This window comes from Asterias amurensis, chromosome 2 (assembly GCF_032118995.1).
Source record: "Asterias amurensis chromosome 2, ASM3211899v1".
Classification (NCBI taxonomy): domain Eukaryota; kingdom Metazoa; phylum Echinodermata; class Asteroidea; order Forcipulatida; family Asteriidae; genus Asterias; species Asterias amurensis.
In genome coordinates, this window is record NC_092649.1 from 21,602,766 (window position 1) to 21,627,692 (window position 24,927).

The window sequence follows — 24,927 nt, forward strand, 5'->3', positions numbered from 1 at the left end:
TACTACACTAGTATAAAGATAAACGCCTTTCGTAGTTACAGCCCATACTGAGTCGCCATAATATAATATTTGGTTCGGCGCGACTCTGGGGTGCCTGTCGAACCGGGTGTAGGTTGCTGGATAAGTAGGATTTGAAACTTTGCATGGTGGAAATACGACATGGAAAGGTGGAAATGAATTTTAGAATATTTTGTCCCTCAATCTAGATTCTTTGGCCAGTGACAGTTAAACGAATGTAATTTGCAAAAGTTGTTGCACAACTCGAATGATAAACGTTTCACATTGACTGTTTACAAAAGTTTAGGTTTGTTTGACTCTGACCCCCTTTCTGTTCTGTTGTAATGAACTCGTCATTTAGTGACGGACTACTTATAGCCAGTCTGTTTCTTCACGATCTGCAAACACTTGTATTACGTTACTCTTAGCCAGAGAAAATGACCGCACTCCCTAATCAATCAGCAACGTCAATTATTGGAACACTTGAAATGTTATCTCGTGTACACTCGCACAATTTGGATCTTACGTTTTTAATCATATCTATACAAACATAAGAATAGATCAAAATGCAGCTGGATTGTAGTTCCAACACGTTATTCGATAATAAAGTCAACTGTAAACATTGTTAGCAATCATTGAGCAAACGTTGTTAAAAGCAGCAGTTTTGGATATTAATATTTAACTATATAGCGCATTTTAAGATAAATAAATAAGCCTCTCCTATTCTGATAAACCTTGGTAGCATTATGTACACTGGATACAGGCTAGGTACTCTTCTTGTATAGGAGTCATATACACACAATTCTTTAAGAAATTCATAATATTTATAACTCATATAGAATGCCACATTTTTACAGCTGTTATTACAAATAGATATTGATATAGAATGCTGAACTTTGTTCAGTTTGTGTAATTCTGCTCTTTCATGGTATACTTATGTGTTGTTTACCGTTTTGTATTTTTAGAAGTCGTTTTTAGATGCTGTTCTTCCTCTGAAATGATACTGACTTGCTTGAAAACTGTTTTATCGAAAAGATAATATTAGACATATCGCCAGATTTGCGGTTTTCATACAAACCTCAGACAGTTTCGCTATTTCTATTGGTGGAGAGCGCTTCACGTGGGGGTGTTTAAATAAGGGAATCAATGTGTGGTGAAGAGGTTTTCAACTAGTGGTTTAATCCCAACGAGGCCTGGTTCTTGATAATTTTACCGAGACGAAGTCGAGGTAATTATCAAGAACCAGGCCTCGGCGGGTGTAAACCACTAGTTGAAAACCGTTTCAACACACTTTGATTCCCATCCATAAATACCTTTTCGATCAAAAACATCATTACTTGTTGGTCAAAAAGTAAAATAAATGCAAAAATTATAATTGTTAAATGATTTCTTGAAACACAACACCCCTCCAGCTATGAAATGGTAGAGCCCTCCGCTGCCCTTGCGTGAACAACTCCTTATAAGGGAATGCTGTGGGCGTCGCGCGTATCGCGTGATGTGGCACAACTGTCCTGGCCGTTGCTCTCGACCAATAGGAATGAAGAAACTGTCTTATAAGAACAGGTGCAAGGTCGCGTGTCACGCCCATGAATTAACACTTTTTACCGGTCATAAACAAAGGTTAATACACACCCACATGACGCGCTCTCCACCAATAGAAATAGCGAAACTGTCTGAGGTATTTATGAATGGTTGATAATGACCAGCTGGTGCTCTGTTTATAACCAGTCGTTTTCAGATACTATGCGCTAGTCTTGGTGCAATACGTTTTTCGTAACGGGCGATGCAGTCGCCGTTGATGAGTTGGGAGCTGTGTGTGAAAGGAAAACGAGAAAGGTCTTGCACCAAGACTACTACGCACACGAAGCACATCCGCAAACTGTCATAAAGATGCAACACACGTACAGAGCTCAATGACGTCGGAAAACGAATAAGTTTTACGGAGTATATTATACGCCTTTTAATAAAAAAGTCATTCATGAATGGGAATAAAAGAGTATTGACGCGTTCTTAAACTGCCGTTTAAAACCTTGCAGGGTCGTGGCCATGCGATGAAGGCCCTTGCCTTCGGCTTGGGCCTTTATCACACACCCACGACCCTGCCGGTTTTAAACGGCCGTTTAAGAACTCGTCGCTACCCTTTTATTCCCTTATTTATTCTATGTTATTTGAAGCGTTTGAAGCTGATGTCGAAAATGTATACCGGTCCATTTCAGATGCCATAAATAGATCACCTTTTTATCGCAATTAATTTGCATGCAGGCAAACAGTTTAAATCAGTACCTTTGAATGATATGCAAACCCGTCGAGTATAAATCCTACTCGAACAATTGTGTTTCGTCATGTCAAAGCATGCAATGAAGAGATACATTGATTACTTTTTTTGTGATACCGATCAATACACTTTAAACCATATAGTACAGACAAGCTGTGTGTGTATTTGTTCGAAATATTCAAAATACTTTCCCCCTTATTGGTACAATGCTTGACACAATTAATGTGTGTTTACTTCCCCACCCACATTACTGTACATTGCAAGGGTAATAGTTGCTCCGAATAGTGCTAAACAAGATGACGTGAACTTAAGTGACAAATCACTTGAAACAACACCCAAACTCAATTGCATGGGTGTTTAAAGACACTGGACACTAATGGTCATTGTCAAAGACCAATCTTCTATCTTGGTGTATCTCAACATATGTATAAAATAACAAACCTCTAAAATTTGAGCTCAATTGGTCGTCCAAGTTGTGAGATAATATGAAAGAAAAAATTACCCTTTTCACAGAAGTTGTGTGCTTTCAGATGCTTGATTTTGATCTAGTTCTAAGGCCTCGAAATCAAATTCGTGGAAAATTACTTCTTTCTCGAAAACTACGTCACTTCAGAGGGAGCGGTTTCTCACACTGCAGCTCTCAATTGCTTTTTGCCAAGTAAGTTGTTATGTTGATAATTATTTTGAGTATTTACCATTAGTGTCCACTGAGGCTGCGTTTAACAGTGTAAAATACATTATTCGAATTCGAATGTTTAGCATCGAGCGAATCTGAGAGTGGTTATACTAGATGTGTAGGCCAACTTAGTTCCTTCTGGGTCGTGATACAACTTATACATGCCACAGTTTTCAGTGAAAACACGAATGCGGGTATTGTTCGGTAGGGCCCACGGGTCCGTTTTAACTCTTCCAAGCTTAGGCCTACACCTGGATTAATCTTCAAAAACGATAGCATTGGCCCAAGTTCCGCTCAGATTCTGAATGTCCCTTTGTCTTAACCGGTACACAGAGTGGTAGGAAACTGTGATACTTTGTTATCACATTGTATATCAACGATTTGGATATGTAAAATTGTTTCACATTATTGATGCCCAAAGTAGGTCCCATCACTACGAAATAGTTTGTGTTATGGGTCCACTTCGCTCCACATAACCTTGAACTGTTAATTGTAATGCACGTATTATATGGTAATAGTTGTCATGGTTTGACCATCGAGAATCGGCAAATACTCCATATCATTTACACGTGTACTCCTCGGTCTGTTCGCTGCATTGGTTGCATCTGACGTAACAACACCAGTGGAACTTGCAGTTGCATTGCCATATTCTAGTGTATTGGTGTGTGTTGTAACCTCGTCCACAACACATCAAATCACAGCTATCTGTTCCTGTGGAAGTCCTATTACACTGTCTTCCTACTGTACCAAGTGATCCCACCCTAGGGTCTCGATCGCAGTAGTTGGGTGAACGCTGCAAGAACACCATATCAGTGGGACGAGGCTTCTTAAAATTATTGATGTCCTTGATCTTTAAGAAAGCCGGCCGTCGAGTGCGTCTAGCGCGGACGGGTTCAACTTGGACTGGCTTGTCGTATTTTTGCTTCAGAATATTTCCCACAAGACGGAATGGCGGAAGGGTTGTCCAGCACGTCTTTGTCGTACAAGATCCAGAAACGCCATGACATTTGCATTCAACGCCCATGTTCTCTTTAACAATCTGTCAGGACAAAAAATACGATGCGTTTTGATCGGAGTTCAATGTCAATTATTACATCAAGAGCTATACTGACATTCTTGCCAGTCTTATTTAAACTATATGGAATCTGACTGCTGGTACCCAAACAAAGGTTTTGACTAATTAGGGGGACCGGATCCATTAGGGCTGGATGGATCATTTGACATGCCCAGTCACGTTAATCCGGAGGTCGTTGGTTCAAGTTCCGCCAGTCAATTTTTCTTTGTTCAAATCCAAGCTATGTTTAAATTAGTTGGTCTTTTGTTCACCAAAACGGAAAGTTCAAAAGACTTGTGTAATTACACAATCAATATCTTGAATGTGGAGGACTATAATAATTGTCGACATAGTGAGGCCTATGTGTGCTAAGTCTTCCATTAATGCTCTTCCTCTGGACTCAGGTGTCCACCCAATTTGTCTCAAGGTTTAAATCTTTTGAAATGACCGGATAACCTTAATGCTTATTATAATGGAGGAGGAGGGGTGAATAGCCCGAATGTCTTGGGGTGCTGTTTTGCACAGTCCGTCAAAGTCACTTACTCCTGCAAGATAGTCGGTGTAGTGTCTAGCATAGTTTACATGGTTTACTGAGTCCAGAGGATGGGTCCGACAAAAATGAAATTGAAAGCAAATTTGGTTGTGCGAGGCTGAAACCAATAAGCTTGCGGCTTATGCACACCTATAGTCCTAATACTGCACACACCAAGCCAAAAGCTCAGAGACCATTACTTGCAGTCAATCACACAAAACAAGAAAATAGTTGACATTTTGTTTGTGGGTTCTTTAGAAAGAAGTTTGCGATATGTTGTACAAATTTGTGAAATGTTGGGTTAAAAGGTAGTGGACACTATTGGTTATTATTCAAAATAATTATTAGCCTAAAACCTTTCTTGGTAATGAGTAATGGAAAGCTGTTGAGAGTATAAACATTGTGAGAAAAGAAATGTAGTTTTCGAGAAGGAAGTAATTGTCCAAGAATTTGATTTCGAGACCTCAGATTTGAAATTTGAGGCCTTGAAATCAAGCATTATTAAAGCACACCATTTCGAGTGAAAGGGGTGTTTTTTCATTATTATCTCGCAACTTGATGACCGATTGAGCCCAAATTTTCACAGGTTTGTTATTTTATGCATGTGTTGAGATACAGCAAGTAAGAAGAATGGTCTTTGATAATTACCAATAGTGTCTATAGTGTCTTTAATTCAATTGCACACAAGACCCACCTGTCTGCCTACTTCATTATTATGAAGATTCATCAGAGATCTTGCATCATTCACCGTCTCCCCAGCATCTACAAATATCCTTGAAAATCGCAGACCATACTCTATATCAGCACTACATCCTCCCCATCGCCAACCGTCATCCGTTAAGCCTGTCTCTTTACTCCTATCACAACTACAATTGGTGAGGTTACCGCGGCTACAGGCCTGTGTTATAGCATGTGTTGTGCCTGCAGAGTTGATGGCATGTTTGAAGGACGCTTCGCAGTTGCCTACAATGACAAACAAATTACAGGGACGATTGAGAAATAAACAACAACCATACAGTCATGGTTCACGAGGAAGAGTATGCCAAGTGCAACGGGAATATTGCAATATGATCAAAGAGCACTGTTGCTTCAAGAATGAACAAACTGCAGATAGTGTTTTAATACGGGGTTTGTTTTCATACTAATCTCTTGATTTTTTTCCACGTACTTGATTGTGTTTCAATTCTGTATTAGGATTTTTTTATTCAGTGTGACCTCACGTTCGGGTTACTCAATATTTCACGGGTTATTCCGATTTTTGTCTGACCTCATCGGGTTATTCCGAATATTTCGGACCCCATGTTCGTGTTATTCCTATTTTCTCCTGACCTCATATCCGGGTTAATCCGAATCACTTTGACCTCATGTTCGGGTTAATCCGAATCTCTCTGACCTCATGTTCGGGTTAATCCGAATCTCTCTGACCTCATAATTCGGGTTAATCCGAATCTCTCTGACCTCATAATTCGGGTTAATCCGAATCTCTCTGACCTCATGATCGGGTTAATCCGAATCTCTCTGACCTCATGTTCGGGTTAATCCGAATCTCTCTGACCTCATGTTCGGGCTAATCCGAATCTCTCTGACCTCATAATTCGGGTTAATCCGAATCTCTCTGACCTCATAATTCGGGTTAATCCGAATCTCTCTGACCTCATGTTCGGGTTAATCCGAATCTCTCTGACCTCATAATTCGGGTTAATCCGAATCTCTCTGACCTCATGTTCGGGATAATCCGAATCTCTCTTTGGTTATAGACCTCTTGAATAGGCCGCCATCTCTGAGTAGAGGTCGAAACGTGCAAGCCTTTAATATTATAGCCGCCACGATAACTCTCAGCCAATGATATGTCTTTATTGTTTGTGACGTCATTTATCAGGGGTCTATTCCAATTATCCCAGACCCCTCATGTTTGGACACGTTATATTTTCTTTCCCCATGCCGGAATATTTGTATCCTGTCTAACCCAATGTTTCGATTGTTTGTTTTTGCGTTGTTTGGTTGTTGTGAGCCTTAGTCCCCACCCCCTCCCTTTTCCCTCATTTATGACTCGGTAATTGGTCATGAAAATGAAATGAAACAAAATACGTGTGACTGGACACAAAATGCCAACCACCTGTGATGAAGAGACATAATGTTTATAAGCAATCCCTACATACGGCTCACCATGTTACAATAATGGTCTATGGTTCAGTTTGGCTCTGAATGTTCACTGAAATCAATTTATCGGTCAAAATGAATAGAGATGATATAAAGTGTTGGGTTACTTTATAATCCCTGCACTACAGGCATGTAATACAACACTGCCTTAACCAGAATTACTTATTTCCGGGCTTGAAGAAAACGAACTGTCGGAAAAGGTTTGACGAGGAATCACCTACGGCTAATTTGCTAACATTTGGGTTGTCATCAATCACCGAAATGCTGCTCTGATTAACCGCTCATTGAACGGAAAGGTTAATAATTCCCAAATAGCTTAATATTGTACTCAAACGCTCAGCTCAAAGCACTCAAAGCTATTGGAAACACGTGGCTCTTACATCAGTGTGCAGTTGGCCGTAACTTTTGGCCATCAATAAAAGCGAGTCAGTCTTCATACGAAAAAAAGGTTTGTAAATTTAAAGTAATAAGGGATTTGATTTGGTCCGCTGAATGCTCGTCACAATAAAGTATTTGACCTGAGACATGAGACTTTAGCATCTCGATAGTTGTTAACGTCTAATAACCTCTTATATTTACATAAAAGCAGAAATCCTTACTTTACAACGCGTACTCTTTGCTAATCTGAATGAGGGTGAGTAGACCGCCATTGTTATCCAAGCTACGAGGAGACTGTTTAAACACGCGATCACCACCAGACGACCAGGCCCACATAGTCAAACGGTGTCATATTCTTTGCAAACTGAGAATGCTATTTCATGCATTCAATAAAAAAAGAAGTTACAATTGAAGGTTTGAAGTGCCTATTACCCAGTTGCCTTTCGGCAGAAGGTAAACATCGGTTACACGGTTGGGACTTGCGGGTTTTGTTTGGGTTTTAGTGTCACCTTGGCCAATTTTAGAAGCTTCTTGCCAGCGAGATCTGGTGTGAGGTAGCAATTGCCATCGTCTTTAAAGAATAATCAAAACGGCAAAACAACGAGTGGGCCAGTTCTAAAGGCCCTGTCACACCATGGCATATCGCCTGAACGTAAGCCAACGTATGCGAAATATCGAAAATACGTTGATGTACGCTGATATAAGTTTGGGGTTAGTTGGGGATACGTCGTTTACGTTAAGAGCACGCTGGGATACGCTGTTAAAATTTTGAACACGTCGAGCCCGCTACTTCTTTTTTAGCATGTTCAAAATTTCTCGGCGTGCTGAACGTGTGCTCCATACATTCTGCATAAGTTCCCCGTAAGTTCATGGTACGTTGGATATACGTTGACATACGTTGATATAAGCTGGCATACGTTATAGGGACGTTACTCGTAAGTTGGTATACGTTGATGTAGAAACGTACAACCAACGTAGTGATAACGCACATATTGTGTTCTACAGTACAGCTAGTGTATGTGCCGTAGAGCTAGAAAGCATTCGGCGTTTAATGAACGCCGAATTTTAATGAACGTCGCATGCCTGACAGCTCTACGGCACATACACTAGCTGTAAATGGGGGGGGGGGGGGTCAGTATGAATATGCAGTACCAAGTTAAAAAACTAACAACTGCAAAATTCTTCAATATTCTAAAAATATCCTTTATAATCACTGAAGTAACGGTAAACAGTCAAGGTCATAGCAAACGTGAAGGGTTCATCAAAAAGGAGTTTTAATCATGTCACACTTTGCGAAGGGTTTATTTAAAATGTGCATACAGTTTAACACATTTGATTACTCTTCATTTAGAAAAAACATCTCAAGATAACCCTCAAGATAAATATTTCCCACCAAACGGAGCGGTTAACTGACGCGCTAGTGAACACTCGCATTTTCTCGTGAATTCTCAAAGGGTTCGAGAGCGCTTTTCTGATCACGATTTTGCAAAGAAACTCTGCGCGTCAGCTTCATTATCTCGTAGTTGCGCACTGACTGCTACGTTCAGGCGAAACGCCACGGTGTGACAGGGCCTTCAACCATCTTCATTTCTTTATGGTTGGTCGTGCTGAACGCATCAAACCATCAATACATTACTAAAACGCTTGCATACGCAGTCATAACTTTGTTATTTAGTTACGTGAAACACTATCAATGCGTTAGTATACGCTATTTATACGTTCAATACGCTATGGAGACGCTATGGATACGTCCTATCCAAAACCGATGGCGACTTTTTCGATGCAATTCGTTGGGAAGTTGAACGTTCTTAGACTTTGAAAATTTTCGAACTATTTTGTGCATACGTTGGCAAACGTTCAGGCGATACGCCATGGTGTGACAGGGCCTTTAAACTTGCTCATGGTCAAGCACGACCGGTCGTAATTTTCTTAGTGATTTTTAGGATAAACAAACAACAGCTGAATACAACCTAATCCTCTTTTTGTCAAGTAAGAAATTCCATGCTAATCGATGTTTTGTTCTAGGCAGCTCTATGAAGTTTAGCTCTGGTGTTGCGTGTACAAACATACAGTCTATAGACCGAGAGGACTGCACATCACATTGTCACAGATCAGTGACTTCACTTTTGTAATGTACCCATATTCTAATAGCCAAAAGTTCCTATAAAAATGGAAACAATAATCGAGTCTCGGACCTCACATTCAAACGGTGTAATATAAGTGTATTGAAGCTACAATTAAAATGCGACCATTAAAGCGAATTTACAAGAAGAGTTGTGACCCAGTATAACACATAGCAGTTGCCCAAAGAGAGGCAAGCATTTACAAGAAGAGTTACAACCCAGTATAACACAAAGTAGTTGCCCAAAGAGAGGCAAGCATTTACAAGAAGAGTTGCAACCCAGTATAACACATAGCAGTTGCACAAAGAGAGGCAAGCATTTACAAGAAGAGTTGCAGCCCAGTATAACACGTAGTAGTTGCCCAAAGAGAGGCAAGCATTTACAAGAAGAGTTGCAACCCAGTAAAACACATAGCAGTTGCCCAAAGAGAGGCAAGCATTTACAAGAAGAGTTGCAACCCAGTAAAACACATAGCAGTTGCCCAAAGAGAGGCAAGCATTTACAAGAAGAGTTACAACCCAGTAAAACACATAGCAGTTGCCCAAAGAGAGGCAAGCATTTACAAGAAGAGTTGCAACCCAGTAAAACACATAGCAGTTGCCCAAAGAGAGGCAAGCATTTACACGAAGAGTTACAACCCAGTATAACACAAAGTAGTTGCCCAAAGAGAGGCAAGCATTTACAAGAAGAGTTGCAACCCAGTAAAACACATAGCAGTTGCCCAAAGAGAGGCAAGCATTTACAAGAAGAGTTACAACCCAGTAAAACACATAGCAGTTGCCCAAAGAGAGGCAAGCATTTACAAGAAGAGTTGCAACCCAGTAAAACACATAGCAGTTGCCCAAAGAGAGGCAAGCATTTACAAGAAGAGTTGCAACCCAGTAAAACACATAGCAGTTGCCCAAAGAGAGGCAAGCATTTACAAGAAGAGTTACAACCCAGTAAAACACATAGCAGTTGCCCAAAGAGAGGCAAGCATTTACAAGAAGAGTTACAACCCAGTAAAACACATAGCAGTTGCCCAAAGAGAGGCAAGCATTTACAAGAAGAGTTGCAACCCAGTAAAACACATAGCAGTTGCCCAAAGAGAGGCAAGCATTTACACGAAGAGTTGCAACCCAGTATAGCACATAGCAGTTGCCCAGAGAGAGGCAAGCATTTACAAGAAGAGTTACAACCCAGTATAACACATAGCAGTTGCCCAAAGAGAGGCAAGCATTTACATGAAATACTTGTCGTTTGTTTTAGGCTCTGAGCTCAACATTAGCCTGCAATGTAGATTCAGTTTTCTTTTCGCTGGTTGGTTGAAATGTGCATTTGTAGAAAGTTAGACGAACGAGACCAACTAATCATGCACCATAATAGAATGAACACTATCCGGTTGAGCTTGGGCCAGGGCTAGACTTCTCCATTCAGGACCCAATTTCATTAGCTGCTTAAGCACAGAAATAAGCTAAGCAAAAACAAACCTGTGCTAACCAAAATAGGGTTACCAGCCAAAATACCATGTCACATGTACAATTTTTGAGTGGATCCTGCTAATTTATGCTAAGCAGAACATTTTCAAGCAATATTTCTGCTGAGCAGCTCAATGAAATTGGGCCCTGCTTGAGCACAAAAGTAGATATACACAAAAAAAGTTGTTAGGCCAGGGATATACTTCGACGAGATGCTTCATCACAGAAGTTGCTGAGCACAAAACATTGTCTGTACCATAATAGGTTGTTTCCGGGATCGACCAGGGAAGTTGGAAGATCAACATTCCTCAAAATGGACGTTAAATTTTCTCCTGGGCACCTTTAGACTTGTGGGTAAGGGTCCAACATGTTAGTGGGAAGTTTACATCAAATGTTCAGAGCCCTTGCCACTATAATATGGATCATACAAATCAGATGGAACGTCGACGTTTTGCTAAGAAAAATGGGACGTTGGATTTAAAGGCAGTGGACACTACTTAAAATAACTCTTTGCATAAAACCTTGCTTGGTAATGAGTAATGAGGAGAGTTTGACAGTATAAAACATTGTGAGAAACGGCTCCATCTGAAGTACCGTCGTTTTCGAGAAAGAAGTAATTTTCGACGAATTTGATTTCGAGTCTTCGGAGTTAGATTTTAAGGTCTCGAAATCAACCATCCGAAAGCACACAACTTCGTGTGACAAGGGTGTTTTTTCCTTTCATTATTTTTATTATTATTATTATTTTGTTATGCAAGTCGCCAGACTCACAAGGCCTGAAGGCCAGTTCAAGGTGGGCTACAACTATTTTATTCCAGAGGCCGTTGCCACCTACTCCTAGGGCTGAAACAGAGTTACCCCTTTTACAGTCCATTGGGATTATCATCTCGCAACTTCAACGACCAATTGAGTTTAAAGTTTCACAGTTTTGTTATTTTATGCATGTGTTGAGACACACCAAGTGAGACGACTTGTCTTTGACAATAACCAATAGTATCTAGTGTATTTAAACATCAAATGTTGAACTTGAGAGTTGTTAAACCTTCTGAATCTGTCTGCGTCTACAAAAGCAAACTACACAGAGCAGTTGAAACATTCCAAAACAAACAAACAAACAAACAAACATCAAACAACGCCACGACAAACAAACAAACTAAAGTGTGGCTAACCCCCACCCTTGTGCTAACTAGAAGTGTCTTGGGTGCGCTACTGTACAGGCGGGAAGGGTGTGGTCTGGCTTTCTTTATTATTCAGGTGACGGACGATCCACCTATGCAAAAAACACTCAGTCTTGCCCTTTGAGATTACCTGCGGTACGTTCTACATTTCTTTTCTTTTAAAACAACATATTGACGGTCCTTCCACATCTTCAAATGGAATTTAACGAAATAAGAGAACCTTAAACTGCCCTGAAAATGTACTTGTTTATATAATAACTATGAGTGTGCCAGTAAAACCGAAGTTAAATATTTCTTTACCTGCAAACACGGTGTTAAGGGATATAGACACGGGTATATCGCGTGACAACCCAGGTGGGTTCATTCCCTGCTGGAACAATGTATGCCCTTGTTACCATAGCGTGTAGATGAAAACATCATATCGTTCTGGTATTTAATCTAAATAATGATCAATGGATGGCGTGTTTGTATGGAAATCATTGCCACGATTAATTGAAGGGACATTCCTAAAAAATTAAAGTAGTTCGTGCGGATAAGAGTTGAGAATGTTTTGTTCATTTTGCTAAAAGGTGTATCACCCTGAGATGACGCGATCTTTGTTGACACAACTGTGGTGCAATCCAGTTTCCCGCCCAGTGGAGCCTATGAGTGAGTAATGTTCACAAAGATATACATTCTGTACCGTTTACGAGCTAAATATACTATAGGTCACATGTTTCAAATAATAAAGACGTACCCGTGACGTCACATCTTCCTTCAATGTAAAATAAAATGCTACGAGTCTGCCATGTAGGCCCTCTTTTTTTCTTTTTCTTTTTTTCTGTTTGTTTGATTTGTTTGTTGTGTTTCCAAATCAAGAGCCTTATTTAAATGTAATGACGTAATTATAATATAAATTGCAATTATTTACGAGATCATCTATTGACCCCATTCCCCTGCCCCTGACTTGCTGCTGTATCCACCTAATGTATAATAAGTGACACAAATTTACAACTTTATAAAGGGAAATAACTCGATCAAGATAGCATTACAATTTAACAAATTTTTCAGAAATGTGAAGTCAGAAATGTAAAGGAACAGTACTGTGGGTTTGAACATTAACTATATTAATTAGTCTTTTACCTGACAACATTTGTTGGCCGAATAGTGTTTCTTCATTTCCAAAAGACGTGCAGTTCCATCTTCTATATCTGAATTGATGACGACACTCAGTAAGGCCCATGTCGGCCCCTTCTCCAATAGCTACAATGGCATCAGGTCTGTTCTGACATATGGACCGTTGCCTTGGACTCAATCCAGGTATCTTGCTGCAGATAACATTGGCACCAAGAGCTACCACTGACGACATGGCCCTGTTGTATGTAACGGAATATATCACATTAGCTACAATCATATATAACAATCATTGTAGATTATTCTTATTAACAGCAATCTATATATTTTTTTCTTCAGTGTGTTAATGCATCGCACCTCACTCCATTGTCGCCACAATTTTGAGATAACAGTGAGTGTTTACGATGAGTTAGCCTATGCGTTTTGCGGCGTTTTTGCAGGAGTTTTTCTTACTTGCTAAAGTATTCATCATTATGCGTACTTTAACATTTGTATATTCCAACTGACGTTGAAACGCTATACTATCATAAACGCCTCACACAACCTATAAGTAGTAACGCTGATAATTCGTTTTATAATGTGGATTCTTCACACTAAAGCAAATATCTTTAATTCTATGAAAAAAAAATGAACAACGAAGTTTCTTATTTTTAGACACTTTTCAATAAATTGACATTTAGCAGGATCGACTCGTATTGTTTTTGAAGTCAAATAGAATGATTAGTGCTCAAGTTTAGATGAATTACTCACGCAGCGTTTGAGTGGTCCGAAATGGCTGATTTTGTGATGAAAAGTACCACAATCATCAGTAAAAGTTTGCCGGTAACTCCTGTGTTTACATCCATTTGGCTGACTTGTTGGCTATCTTACTTAAAGACTTCACAGTTGTATTTTGTGTTCTGTACTGTTTGTTACTCTGAGACATTGTAAGTGGCTGCTTTCCCAGCACACGTTGAGCGCCGATGGCTAATCGTATGTAAGATGTGTGGCTGTGATTAGCAAACTGGGGCTCACTTGGCAGGCAATTGAGCTATCCAAACACACCCCATGATTGGCTATGTGGTTTACCCAGTGCCCTCTCCAAAGGTATCCCACGTTGTGCCGCTTGGAGGTACGATCAGCACCGCGCAACCCTTGCCTTTGTATACCCTCAGCTATGTTTGGCAGTGTCGCAATTCGCAAGGCTTTGTTCGGACGTAAAGGTGCCCATAGTTGATCCCAAAACTTGTTTGCATATTACTGTACTGTCCAACCTAAAATTGCCATCGGGGTTATTGTTTCGGAAGGTGCCAAGTAACTTTTAACTAATTAAAGCACCATATAGGCAGATCTGATAGACTGACGAAAGTATATGATGGTGTTCAAAACAATTATTAATCAGAACACTATACGTTATGAGGTTCCACAACTATTTGGATACACCGACACATTGTTCGTCTCTATCTATGATCACATTTTGAAATGGTCGCCAAATTTGTTTGAAATAGACGCATTGTGACTTACTTTTAACAATACGTCATTTCCCGTCATATGTTATTCATAACCAACGCATTACCCGAAATTAATAATGATATTCATTAAAAAACGTAATTGTCGCCTCAAAATATTTGCAATTCTTGTCTATCAAATATGCTAGTTTTTGACTGTGTCTTTATCTCACAAAGGCTTCTTTAAAAAAATCAGAGATCTCAGAGCAATAGGGGTAAGATAGGTCAATGAACAGTTATCGGTTTTAGTTTGTAGCATTTTAAAATTGCATTTGGTTTTGAGTGATACAACAATAGTCATAAATTTATCATTTTGTTTTCCAACATGTTTTAACGTGCTCTCCATGCCCGTGTTCTTGCCGGAGGGCTTAGCATTTATAGGCTATTGGATTACTGTTTTAATGGAGCTCCGATTAAAACTAATGTTTGATTGGCAGACCTTTACTTCCAAATCGTAACGAACACCATTAGTTTGTAAAGTGACTTCACGTTTACAGCCACCGTGTATAACAATTGTTATGACGGTGGAAAGCATAACTTTGCTTTTGTTTTAACTAATCATTCGACGGACAAATTAAGACAAATTTACATGGTTTGTCATTTAGTTTGATTTAACATGTCGTACCACAGATTGAGGATACTCACTTTGTAATTAGATAAGAATTACATAACTGAGTATAATAATCACGCTTGCTTATTCGAGGAAGGACGCCGTGCTCGACCCCCAAACCCCACAGTCAATGATGCCGCGACTTGACAATAATACCGTTAATATGAGTTCCGGTGTATTCATTCCGCTTCTTCCTAATAGTTTAACGGTCTTCCTCTTTACATTAAAATATCGTTACTTTCTCTTGAGTGCATCACAAAGAAGCTCAATTAAATACCTACACATATTTCTCAATTACGAAAAAGACACGATAGCCTAGGCGTTGGATTGCTTCCTATTGATGGGTTTACACCACAGGGTTAATCCTTAATTACATGGAGCTAATCTTATCACACCAACAAGGGGCAATATCCTCCTCATCCTCTGTTGTATGTTTAGGGTTATACAAGTAATAGACCTGCTATTGTCACAAGAATGTTGCGTTTACAAAATGCAGTCTGTGTACAACTAACTTTCAATTCATCTCCACAGACAGCTATTGTGTTTCAAGAAATGAATACACAGAACATAATTATACAGTTCTGTTTTCATGACAAAAGCATAGATTGATTGCAAACAAAGGAACATTGTGGAGTGTCCTGATTTATATTTAAGTAATAATATCTACCAAAAACTACAAACGTTTGTCAAACAAAGTTAACCAGATCTCTTATTTCTAATGATTTGGTATCTGCCTTGGGCCGACTCATGTATTACATACAGGATTTAAAACACAAATTGGTCAGAGATTACGTTTTATGTATCTGTTATTGGTGGGAGATTTCTAGCCCATTATACATGGAAGCCATTTGTCCTCGAGCCACCTCCTCTTTATTTAAATAGTCTATGTTTTTTTTTATCGCCCTATCCCTATTCCGTAACCTTTGAAAGTATAAGCGTGAACAGGGCGGTCATTGAGCTAATAAACCGTTAGCCAAAGTGAAGCGCTGGTGCTATTGCGGGAAATTCCCAAAGCTAAACAGATTTTAATTCACGAATTTGCAGTTCATATTTCTATTTTAATGAAATATAAAACTCCGAAATCTAGTTCTCGTTCACTCAAACAAAGGAAAAACGGGTTGAAACTTAAAGGATACGTTGAGTCTTTCCTATAATATTATAATTGGGCTTCGGCGTATGGTGTTTTTCCCTCTCATTTCGGTGAAATATATTTATATGGTTTAAATACACCGATCACTCTTGGTATTTGCCAAAGACCAGTCTTCCCGCTCGGTGTATCTCAACATATGCATAAAATAACAAAACTGTAAAAATTTGAACTCGATTGGTCGTCAAAGTTGCGAGATAATAATGGGAAAAAACACCCCTGTCACACGAAGTTGTGTGCTTTAAGATGCTTGATTTTGAGACCTAAAAATCTAATTACGAGGTCTCGGAATCAAACACGTGGGTGGAAATTTATTTTTTTTTCTCTCGAAACTACGTTACTTCACGGGAACCGTTTCTCACAATGTTTTTACTATCAACAGCTCTCTATTGCTTGTTACCAAGTAGGTTTTGGGGTAAAAATTATTTCTAGTAATTACCGATAGTGTCCACTGCCTTAAACAGTGAAATCAAATACACGGTATCTTATTTTGAAATTATGTATTAGTGTAGGGTTGTGAAACCAAGCATTAGCACTCAGATGTCAGTTAATGTGGCTACAGAGTATATAGGTTTGCATTACTCAGGAAGATAAGGTTTGCATTAATACGTGCAGGTACATGTAGTATAATATTATTTTTTACTATCAACAGCTCTCTATTGCTTGTTACCAAGTAGGTTTTGGGGTAAAAATTATTTTGAGTAATTACCAATAGTGTCCACTACCGTCACGGTTAAAGGTAGTGGGAGTTGATATGACCATGGAAGAAGTAAAATGTATTTTCTTCCTCTATGATATGACTATCGATGGTTGGAAGTGTGGCACCCGAGCTACAGACTTATCACGTCATTCCTGTCAGTTTCTTGCGAATGCTGTACTTGGGAATAGTCATCGTACATACAAGGCAGTCGGCAATTCTTCTAATTGAACTTGAAAGATCTGTTGCATTTCACAAGTAGGTGAATTATATTGCACAATTAGTTTTCACTGCTGTAAACAGTACAAGAGACAGCCTCCCGTTAAGACATGACCACAACATAACACCCTCCATATCACCTATGTGTATTTTAGTTTGCGCATATCCTGGGGTGTTTCCTACAGTGAGATTGCCCGAGGTATCATGGCAAGACGCATGGGGCTCCATCCATAGTGGTTAGAGTTTGGCTCCTACAAACTGTGCAATGACCTAGCAACACTTTAGAGTTGAGAAATGTTTCATTTCTGCTCATTCTCTTTTAATTCCTTGTGAAGTCTGCCAATAATAACTTGTTCATTAGAAGCCAGAACATGGCATGACGTCTTAGCACAATACACTTTGAACTATGAGGGAAAACGTCGTGGGAGCCGACGGGTGGTAAAATTACCAAACATCGGTAAAGTATTGTTTAAAAATACACCTATTTCGACCTTAGTGTTTTGCTCCCTTGATTTTAATATATCATGTGTACTTAAAAACCATGCTGCACCATCTTTAGGCTATACTAATTTTTATTAATTACTAGGCTATTATTCTGTTTTACTGATCGATATTTAGTCATTACACGCTCATGATACCCGTTTGTAAAAAATAAAATATACTTGGTTCTTGCCGTTTTCGATCTAGCTGGGCCACACGTAGTGTACTCATGTTGCAGTGTTTTCCTGAGTGCCACTTCCAATAATGCTTGGTTCAGACAAGTCCAAACTAATACAGACGTGTCCCCAGGTGTGCTCAGAATGTCCCTGACACAGGATATATTGACGAGTTATTCCATTAGCATCAGATTTCACTAGTGGCAGTGTTCGTCTTGTGAATAAAATATTATGATATAAATATAATATAGGCCTTAATAACAATTGTCTTGTAAGTAGATTTAATATGCCTTCTGGAATCAGAATGTTCAGCCAACGTTAATAATATTGTGCCAGCATTGTTTAACAGCCAATGAATCTGGGCGGGAATCGCCGACCCAAATAAGTCTCATAATCAGGCAGAGATAATTAAAGTTTTAACATTGTTAAAACAATGTACTAGGACTGCGCCTTCCATTGTCAAAATCATTCCACGCAATTGTGCATTATTACGATCTTCTAACAATTTTGTTAGCGTTAATTTACTATATACATAGGCCTATTTGGTTTGCGGTAACACTATGTCTTTTGAGAACCCTTCTTGCTTTAAAGGAACACGTTGCCTTGGATCGGTCGAGTGGGTCTTCGAAAAGCGCTTGTAACCGTTTGTTATAAAATGCATATGGTTAGAAAGATGTTTTAAAAGTAGAATACAATGATCCACACACATTTGCCTCGAAATTGCGTGGTTTTCCTTTTACTTTGCGAACTAACACGGTCGGCCATTTATGGGAGTCAAAAATCTGACTCCCGTAAATGGCCGATCGTGTTAGTCGACGAGGTAAGAGGAAAACGTGCAATTTCGAGTGATGCATGTGTGGATCATTATTTTCTACTTTTAAAATATCTTTCTAATCATATGCATTTTATAACAAATGAACACAAACGCTTTTCAAAGACCAACTCGACCGATCCAAGGCAACGTGTTCCTTTAATTCTACTACCACAGAGAAGATTTTTCGTAATTCGGGTGACTTGTCGGTTGTGAAAAGAACTGCCTGTTTTTTTTTAACTACCATCGGCTGGGCCTACTATACTTTAGCTTTCGTGTATCGAGAGGACTTGTCGTTACTCAATAAGGAAAGCCTGTACCATTTCGTGAAGCTTTTCTACTTATACTAGTCCCAGCAACCTACTTTTTTTGTATAATATATGCAGGAATTTTTTTTCCCGTGGTCTTTCAATTTGAGTAAAGGAACCATCATAAGATATGAACGTCTAGCTATCGCTGTGAACAGATTTCTACCTCCATGGTCCAAACATCAAGCCGTCAGTATAACGGAGGAATAATAGGAGTGTAACAGTTATGTTTGTTGCCTGCAGGAACACCTATGGATTGGGGATTAACACCTGCCACTTAGCCATCAACTTAGGTCGCTAGGTCGCACAAACTGCTCGTTTCACGAGTGCGGTATTGGGTTTATGCGCTTGATCACTACAGTCATGCAAATTCAAGCTCACCAATTCAATACACAAATGTACATAATATAATAATAATAATAATAATAAGTTAATCCTTTAAAAATATAATCTAAGATACTATAGTGTGTAATGTGAGCTATACTCGGATATTGGCCCACTTGTACCTTTGTCTTGGCGTTATGAAACTAAACGTTCGTCATGAACACATGGCAGTCGATTAATTCAGCTCGGATTTTGCAACTTTATTTTAGATGGAGCCACTAACCTACCCCACCCCCCCCCACCCACCCACCATTGTGAACAACATAATGCAAGTATATTTGTAAAAGAGTCTATACGCTGCATTAGTTTTCACATCACGAAATCAACGACGAAAGAAACATTATTTCTACACAGTAACAAACAATCTCTTTTTAAACATCTTGTCTTCTGACAGAAATCAAAGTTGGGCTGGAAGTGTAATTCTAAGCGTTATTGTATAATGTGTTTCCTCAATCAAGGGTCTGGTGGATGTTTCCATGGACACAACATTGCTTAGCCATTAGGCGGGTTGTGTTAAGTACAATGTGCCAGTCCGCGGTGTGGACATTGCCTTTACCCCGTCACTAGATTATTCCCCATCCACGATGTGTGGCCCAGCAAAAAGTTGGTTGTAGTTCCGGTTAATTCAGTTAGGCCTATTTCCAATCAAACACTTCACTGAGGAAATTCTAAATCTATTCCAGGCAGGTGCATATTGTTGATGTGTCAACCAATAAAAATACACTCCTTGTCATATAAAGGCAAGGTATGCATACACTGTTAAAGGTGTAGTCTTTTAACCCAGACGGAATCTTGCCAATTCATTCTTTGTAGTATGACACATAACTTTAACGAATTTCCCTGTGCTAGATAAAGAAGATTGATGCGAGTAGAAAGTCGCATACCTTCTGACATAGCGCGGAAGTCCATTCCACTGGGTAAGTACGTCTTGTCACAGCGTGCTATGATAGTAGGGTTTGGCAATCTCACTTTCCATTGTATTTGTTATCATAGAACTGTGCATTGAATATTGGGGGATGAGAGAAAAACTCGTGAAGAACATGGTTCGAAACGTCGAGTTGAAACCAACGGTTCTTCCCCCCCCCCCCCACCAATTCATTTAGAGATAGTCATTACATGGTGTTACCGCAAACCTTTCTATATATATTATTTCCACCATGCAAAGTTTCAAATCCTACTGGAAAACATGGTTGACAGCAGAGATAGACATTATATTTCACTCGAACCATGGTGCGGAAACGTTATCTGTGCAGGTTGTAGTACCACAAAAGCCTAGGCCTATTTATAGGCTTATTGGAAATAAATAATGCCACTTTGGCCAACATTTAAAAGTTGCAAAGTCATAGAAAACTATTTATAAGTTCACATACTCAAGTAAGAGTCAGTGCTGCACCAGTAATGGAGAAAGAAAATCACGAGATGTTTTGGCTGCCCTGTTAATTCTTAATGACAAAACATTAATTAACTTTACTGGGTTAACTTCTGCGCTTCACAACAGACGTAATTTAATATACTTGGTATGGGCATGGATCCTTGGACCGACTGTCAACACCGCCCATTCTAACTACGTGTAGTGCTTAAAAGCTTAACAAACTTCCGTTTGTCGCCCTTAAGTTTGGTTTAAGATTATTTCGTTTATATTATTATGTGAAAACTGCAACGTGGATTGGAATTAGCTAATACATGCTAAAGTCAATTTGTTCATCTTTTTGATATTGTGTAAAGAACTGTCAATCATGCGAAGTCCGTCATAAAAACAAGCAAACGCCAAGTTGGGCTGTGCGTCAACTCGGGGATTGCATTTTGACCTTTGAGTTTTAGACAGCCATTAAAGTCACGGACGGAAATTCTTGTAAACTAAGATATTAAACTTAGTATGCACGAATCTATTGGGTTGTGTTATCCACAAGATAATACTGGTGAGCAAAATTTACCTCCAAACAGAATGAAGTCTTGGTTTTTCCATTGTCCTCACGTGTTCCAAACACCTTATTCTGATGAATGGGCGAACCAATAATTATTCCCGTTTGTTTCCCAATCAATCACGATAACCTTGAATAATTGTGTTCATTTTGTTTCGATATTTACTTACAGCGTGTGTCAATTAGTTTGAGTTGTATCAAATCACAGACACTAATTAATGTGTAATGGGATATTTGAAGTGTACATCGCATCGGAGACAGGGTCTAGACCTACCTGCTGTGATCTTCATTATATCATAACACACACATGGACATGGTAAACCTTCTAACGCGAGTTATAACACTTGTGCAGTCTCTTCATGAATAATTTGTTGCACGTTTAAAGGAAATGAAAGACTGTGACTATAGAATGATTTATCGCAGAGCCCCCAAGTCTATTGTTGGTTGAACATTCAAACAACTTTTCATGAGCTAACATCCTCCAACATAACATTGGATATGACTCATTATAACCACCCCCCCCCCGACCTACCTGTGTACCAAAGTACAACATCTGGATGTAAACTCTAATCTTATATGAATAACTTTAAAACACTCTATCGCTTTGTTTTTATTCGCATGTTTTTGGTAACAATCGTTGATCCCTTAAATACTTGTATAGTTGTTGTTGGCGTTGTTATTAAGTAGGATTTGAAACTTTGCATGGTAGAAATACGATATAGAAAGGTTGGCGGTAACACCATGTAATGACTATCTCTAATGAGTTGGGGTGGTTCTGAAAAGAACCGTTGGTTTCAACCCGACGTTTCGATCAGTATGCTCTGATCGTCTTGAAACCAACGGTTCTTTTCAGAACCACCCCAACTCATTAGAGATTACATGGTGTTACCGCAAACCTTTCTATATGGTGTTGATATTGTTGTTGTTGTTGTGTTGCTGCTGTTGTTTTTGGTGTTGCTGCTGCTGCTGATGCGGTTGCTTCTGCAGCGGTTGTTGCAGCTGGTGCTGCTGATGTTGCTGCAGCTGATGCTGCAGGTGCTGCTGTTGCCTGTCGTTGTTTTGTTGGTTTTTAGGGGGTTTCGTTTTTTTTTTAGGGGGTTTCGTTTTTTGTTTTGTTTTTGCTTAATTTTGGTTGTGTTTGTTTTAGTTTTGATTAGGGTTTTTTTTCTCTTTTTTTTTGGTTTTGCTTTTGTTTGTTTTTTGTTTTTTTTGTTTTTTTTTTTTGTTTTTTTGTTTTGTTTTGTTTTGTTTTGTTTTGTTTTGTTTTGTTTTGTTTTGTTTTTGTTTGTATTTTGTTTGTTTTGGGTTTGTTGTCGTCATATTGGCACACACCCTATACAACGAGAAGCACTAATTATCTTTCGTTGGCTGCTCATTATTATTATTATTGTTATGGTTTCAAATCTTCGGATAATCAACAACAAATCTTGAATAGGAGTCTTCTATCAAATGCAATGTTTCTTATGACGGAACGTCATGTCCTCACCAATATGTAATGTATTACCAACGGTATGGGTTTCTTTGCTAATTACAGTAAACTTTCTTAATTACATCAAGTCATAATAAATAATCGTTTAGATGTGTGTTCCATTTAGAAAGTACATTACTACACCAGAACACCAATACCGATACATATGTACTGGGGGTTTGTAAGCTTGTAATTGCCCTCTCTGCGTTCTGGTTTGGTCATTGAATGCTTGGATGGCGACTAGGCCAGTGTGAAAGGACAAACTTGGAGTAAATGTGGTGTACCTTACTTCAGAAATTAACCAACCAAACAAATAATCAAAGACGAATTCAATTCCACTCATAGTTGCTTCATCGTGTGATAGACCTAGGCTTACAGTTTTTGTTTGTAGAGAGATGGTCCAGCCTCGTTATGGGGAATATCATTATTCTTCTCTATATATGACATGATTTTTTTGTTTAAATACTCAATCAAATTGACAAACTAAAGTGAACTCTACACAAGACTGAACGGTTATATTTCCCACAAAGACCGATCAGCGACCTGTCAACTTCTAACAATCATGTGAACCTTAAGCTTCAAACAATTGCCAACGTAAGGGCTTAGGGGCTATCAGATCTTAAGCTCATTTTTGTGAGTTTTTGATTATTATCTTCTTATGGGGAAACGTTTCGTGCCTAAAGATTTATCAACAGCACAAGCGAGTCTTCAAGTATACGATCCCGATGGAAATAGGTTTTTTTTTTTGCATCCACCCTATAAGCATCACCTTTACAAGTTCGTTTGTTCAATTATTCTATCAAAAAAAATTGACTGAAAACTGGATTATCATGAAATTCAAAGTTTAATAGACTCACCCTAAACATGACCCAACAATTATCCAAGCGAGAAAGAGTCGCAGAAATCCAAAGATCAAGAAGTAGAACATAGCTTCCCAGTATAGTTCCTGATGATTTCACGACACCCATTCAATCCTACGAGCATGTGTTGCTCACGCTGCCAAACCAAGTTTGGCCAAACTCTCATCTAGTCGGATTTATTATTTCTTTTTCATCAAATCACATCCTTGGAAGCAGTTTTTTGTTTTGCCATACGTGGTTTGCTAGTGTGCCAAGTAAATGGGTGGTCCCAACATACGAGTGTTATAGCATTTCACCTGGTGCTGCCTTAGTTTTATGAACTAATGTTGACCAACCCACTCACGTTATATAGGCTCCAGAAACACATGCAGAAATGCACCACTCTGATTGGCCTAATCTTAATTACTTAACTTACAAAGAAATGACTGACAAAATAGCCCAGCCAAGCAGAAGGTTCTTCGCAACAATTCAACCTTTTCATTATATCGGGGTTGGATCCAGTTAAGGTTTCAACTGTTGGCAGATATTACATAGCCGAGCATGTTTGTTGTTTGCCTATAGTCTATCTGTTCAACACTGGTTGTTCTTGCTTTAGTTCGTGCTTGCGATCAGTATAGGCCGCGAAATGTAGTTGTGTGATTATAACTGGGGTCATTTTGTAGTTCTTTTGAAGTCGTTGGTCTGATTGTGTGTAAAGTGCCTTTCCTAAGATACAGGGGCAGTTTCGTTTATTCACTCTATATAACTTGTGTATTTTTCAAACTGCATGACTGAGGATTCCAGTTGTGCTATTAGAATGGGATGGAAGAACGCCGTTGTTCGTGGATAATAGAAAAGAACACCCAGATTATCCTAATCGTCTACCGGCCCGCCTTTCACTTGAAGAGCATTTCATATGTATACATAGCTCCCTCTTTATCAAAATGGGTATCTTGAAGTACACTTGACAGGATTTACTAGCGGATGTCTTTGTTTTGGGATGAAGTTTGTGACACCCTGCTTGAGGCGTCTACCTCTGCACCCCTTCTGGCTAGTTTGTATAATTTTAACCTTTTCTCCTCACACTTTCCGCTGCTAATACCGCATCCAAATTGTTCAATATTGTCGTTCGTGTAAATTTGCCGTGCAATTTACACTGAATGCGACAAAATGTAACTATACACTTAAAGGCAGTGGACACTGTTGGTCATTACTAAACATATTTATTAGCATAAAACCTTACGCGGTATTGAGTAATGGGGAGAGGTTGATAGTATAAAACATTGTGAGAAACAGCTCCCTCTGAAGTGGCGTAGTTTTTGAGAATGAAGAAATTTTCCACCAATTTGATTTCAATACCTCAGATTTAGAATCTGAGGTCTCTGAATCGAGCATAATTATGAAAGCACACAACTTCGTGTGACAAGGGTGTTTTC

At 39.1% G+C, this 24,927-nt stretch overlaps 1 protein-coding gene across 2 annotated transcripts; it reads right to left on the minus strand.

Moving 5' to 3' along the window:
* Nucleotides 1-1,928: 1,928 nt before the first annotated feature.
* On the minus strand, nucleotides 1,929-24,926 carry LOC139954386 (protein Wnt-7b-like). Of its 2 annotated transcripts, none has more exons than XM_071954155.1 (4): nucleotides 23,510-24,926; nucleotides 12,953-13,182; nucleotides 5,229-5,497; nucleotides 1,929-3,987 (listed from the first exon to the last, which is right to left on the minus strand). In XM_071954155.1, the coding sequence occupies exons 1-4, from the start codon at nucleotides 23,578-23,580 to the stop codon at nucleotides 3,508-3,510; spliced, it is 1,050 nt and encodes a 349-aa protein (XP_071810256.1). In that variant the 5' UTR covers nucleotides 23,581-24,926; the 3' UTR covers nucleotides 1,929-3,507. The 2 variants fall into 2 exon arrangements, with proteins under 2 accessions (XP_071810256.1, XP_071810255.1); XM_071954154.1 differs by lacking the exon at nucleotides 23,510-24,926 and adding an exon at nucleotides 13,694-13,910.
* Between the last annotated feature and the right edge of the window lies 1 nt (nucleotide 24,927).

Coding starts and splice junctions, on each gene's coding strand:
- LOC139954386 (XM_071954154.1), bottom strand. CDS start 13,788: ATGGATGTAAACACAGGAGTTACCGGCAAACTTTTACTGATGATTGTG. Junction 13,183..13,693: donor TCGGACCACTCAAACGCTGC/GTGAGTAATTCA, acceptor TACATACAACAG/GGCCATGTCGTCAGTGGTAG. Junction 3,988..5,228: donor ATAATGAAGTAGGCAGACAG/GTGGGTCTTGTG, acceptor TTGTCCTGACAG/ATTGTTAAAGAGAACATGGG.